The following is a 3747-nucleotide window of genomic DNA, read 5'->3' as shown; positions in this document are numbered from 1 at the left end:
CTGATGGGCAGTTCAATAGACCCCAGTTTCCAGGTGATATGAGTGCCATGGGGATGAGACCTCATGGTCTTAGGTAAGCTCTTTGATCTCTTAAAACCAGGATATTACAGGGATAGTTCTACCTTTACAGAAATTGTTGGATAAAGGGGGTTTTTTTGATGAAAAATCATCTGTGTTGTCTACAGTAGCCAGTAATCTTCCTAAAGTCAGTAGGTACAGTGAGTTTTCCTGTGAGCATCTGCAACATTAGAATGTGTGTTTTGCACTAACACTGTGTTACACTATCTGATTGGGAATTAATTGGAAATAAAAATGGAGAAACTGCAACACTTGTGAAAGTTATGTGAGCTGAAAGATCTTGTTGCCCGTGGTTTTGGGGCTTTTTTTTTTTTTTTTAAAGAGAAAGGTCTGACTTTAGCTTGTAAGTCTTAATAATGAATAAATGTAATATTTTTGTTTTCATTTATAATGAATATGTAATCAAATATCGACTTCTGCCTGTGCCTTTTTTACAGTAAATGCTATGATGTAAAATGAATACCAGTATTGACCTGCACTGTCATCTCAGGAATTATTATTTTCAATGTTTTTTATTTATTTCAGTAATTTGTAAATCCATCTAACAGTATTTTTTATGTAGAGTTGCATTCATGTGTAGTTTATCTACTAAGATAGTTCTTACTGTCAGAGTATTCTATCCATTTTTACTATTGGAATTGAAAACAGGTTGTTTATTAAACGTAATTAAAGCAATTATTTTATTGTAGTCATAAAAGTAATTTAAATGTAAGCATAATTAGTCAAAATATTTATTTAAATATCTTAATGAATGCATTATGTAAAGCATTTTGGTGAATAGTTATTTAGTCAAATATGCCAGACTAAGCAGTCCTGAGAAAAAGGATTATTTAGTCTTTCATACTTTATTTTAGATATGGGTTTCCAGGAGGTGGCCATGGTCCACCATCAGGTCAAGAACGTTTCCTCGGTCCTCAGCAGCCAATGCAACGCCCTGGAGTTCCACCACAGCTGAGAAGATCTCTGTCTATCGATATGCCTCGGCCAGTGAACAATCCACAAATAAATAATACATCTGGGATCTCTCAACATTTTCCTCCGCAGGGAATTCCAGTTCAGCAGCACAATATATTGGGACAGGCGTTTATTGAGTTACGTCACAGAGCACCTGATGGGAGACCAAGGCTGCCTTTTAATCCTTCTGCTGCAAATGTTATGGATGCAGCAGCACAACATCAACGACACGCAGGTTTTCTACCCAGGCAGGAGTTTCCGGGCCCAAGACAGGCAGAACCACTTAGACATAATTCTCAGGGTCTACCTAACCAGTTGCAGATGTCTACAAGTTTGGAGCATATGTCACAATCCCAGCAGGATCAAATCAATCCTGACAACCCACCTGCACTTGTCATACGTTCTCTAAGTCATCCGCCGGTTGCTGATGCATTTCCAGGACCATCTTTGTCTACATCTGCACCAAGTGATGAATCTGCAAATTTACAGATTCCCAACCAGCCAAGTGATGGTCTAGAAGAAAAGCTTGATCCTGATGATCCTGCTGTAAAAGATTTGGATGTGAAGGACCTTGACGGGGTTGAAGTCAAGGATTTAGATGATGAGGATCTGGAAAATTTGAATCTAGACACAGAGGATGGGAAAGGAGATGAACTAGACACTTTAGATAATTTGGAAACCAATGATCCTCACCTTGATGATCTTCTAAGATCCGGGGAATTTGATATAATTGCATACACAGACCCAGAGCTTGATGTGGGGGATAAGAAAGGAATGTTTAATGAAGAACTAGATCTTAGTGTCCCCATTGATGACAAACTAGATATCCAGGGCAAGACAGAAGAACCAAAACAGAAAGAACATCTCTTTCCCCTCCTGAGACACAGTCTCCACAGAAGAAATCTGCTACAGAAAATGAAATTAAAACAGAAGTACTTTCCCCAAACACTCAGGAGGAAAAGAAGAATGAAAACGAAAAAAGTGATGGAAATGCTGAATCCACAGATACTCAACAGGCTGCTGAAGTGGAGCTAAAGGATGGTGAAAAGGCTCCTGCACAGCCTGCTAACCCAGAATTCCCTGACAAATCTACTGCTGTTCCTAGCCAAGAAGCAACTGTGCCTAGTCCAGATGCTCAGGGATCTGCTCCACAGCCTGTTCAAGGAGCAGTAAGTTCCTGCAGTATTTCTGGGTCCACACCAGTCCTTTCAAGTTTGCTAGCTAATGAAAGCTCAGATAATGCTGAAGCAAGGACTCTAGAATCTCCATCTCAATCTTTGCCAACAACACAAATCAACCACGCATCAGGTATTCCACAAACACTAATGACACCTGGTGGGCAGATCTTAGAAAACACTTTAAATTCAAATTTGGCCATGGTTCCACGAATCAACCATAATTTTTCTCAAGGGTCACCAAATCCAGGATTTATTCAGGGTCAGTCATCAAATCATAACTTTGGGACAGGACAAACATCTAATCAAACTGTGGCTGTAACAAACCGTCCTGGTCCTAGTGGCATATCTGGTCCCCAGCAGATAATGCTTCCTCAGCCATTAGCTCAACAACAAAATCGAGAGAGACCACTTCTGCTAGAGGAACAGCCACTTCTTCTGCAGGACCTTTTGGATCAGGAAAGACAGGAGCAGCAGCAGCAACGACAGATGCAAGCCATGATTCGCCAACGTTCGGAGCCATTTTTCCCCAATATTGGTATGTGGTGAAATGTTTGTCTGTGTTCTGGTTAGTTTTTTAAAAATACAACAATAACTAGTTAGATAATCCGTAGCACTGAAAGAAGCAGGTAGATATGTGGGGCTTGAAGGTGCATAACAAAAACCAACCTGCCTAGTAAGTACAATGGGAGTATGGAAAATGAGCATGTAGGTGGAATTCTGAACTCTGTGGCAAGGCTCCTGTTGACATTGCCAGGATCAGGGTAACTCTGCATTACTGCTATATTTTTCTGACATCAGCTCTGTCACGTATTCGCTTTCTCTTTTAAACTATAAAGGGTAAATGGTATGACTATGATTTACTAATTACTATGATATGGAGTAAATCATAGAATCATAGAGTGGTTTGGGTTGGAAGGGACCTTAAAGCTCATCTAGTTCCAGCCCTGCTGATGTGAGCAGGGACCCCTTCCACTAGACCAGGTTGCTCAAAGCCTCATCCAGCCTGGCCTTCAACACTTCCAGGGAGGGGGTATCCACAACTTCTCTGGGCAACCTGGGCCAGTGTCTCACCACCCTCACAGGAAAGAATTTCTTCCTGATTATCTCATCTAAACCTACCCTCTTTCAGTTTAAATGCTCCCTTTGTAAACAAAATGAAATTATCGAGTCCAGTAGCTGACCTTTTGCTATTTGATCTATCAGTTTTCTGTTTATGGTTGTTTTATTAAAGGAATTTTCCTCAAGGAAAAGGATCATTGAAAGTTGTATTACTAATTTACAATCTAGGCAAGACCCAGAAACATCACAAATAATTCTGCACATACTAAAATCGTTTAAGATGATCCGTCATTTCCTGTTTAATGTATGTGGTGGTTTCACTCCTCTGGCTTGCAGACAAACATGGTGGCTTTCTCACTCTCCCCTCTGCCTCACCCCTGCAGGGAGCACGGGAGGGAATTGGAAGGGTAAAATAAGAAAACTTGTGGGTTGAAATAAAAACAATATCCTAATTTAAAAAATAAATAAATTAATAATA

At 40.1% G+C, this 3747-nt stretch overlaps 1 protein-coding gene across 1 annotated transcript in view; it reads left to right on the top strand.

Moving 5' to 3' along the window:
• The window catches only part of LOC104524952 (histone-lysine N-methyltransferase 2C-like), a gene marked incomplete at its 3' end in the record, with an annotated part of 92899 nt that extends 90154 nt beyond the window's left edge, over nt 1-2745 (top strand). Inside the window, 3 exon segments of the mRNA XM_010167981.1 lie at nt 1-73; nt 933-1891; nt 1894-2745. The exon segment at nt 1-73 is cut by the window's left edge and continues 253 nt beyond it. Of these exon segments, the coding sequence (XP_010166283.1) occupies nt 1-73; nt 933-1891; nt 1894-2745 (1884 nt within the window).
• Nucleotides 2746-3747: the final 1002 nt, after the last annotated feature.

Source organism: Antrostomus carolinensis, unplaced genomic scaffold, assembly GCF_000700745.2.
Source record: "Antrostomus carolinensis isolate BGI_N321 unplaced genomic scaffold, ASM70074v2 scaffold1635, whole genome shotgun sequence".
Lineage (NCBI taxonomy): Eukaryota > Metazoa > Chordata > Aves > Caprimulgiformes > Caprimulgidae > Antrostomus > Antrostomus carolinensis.
The sequence above is the reverse complement of the archived record's forward strand: the minus strand, read 5'-3'. Positions and strand labels throughout refer to the sequence as shown.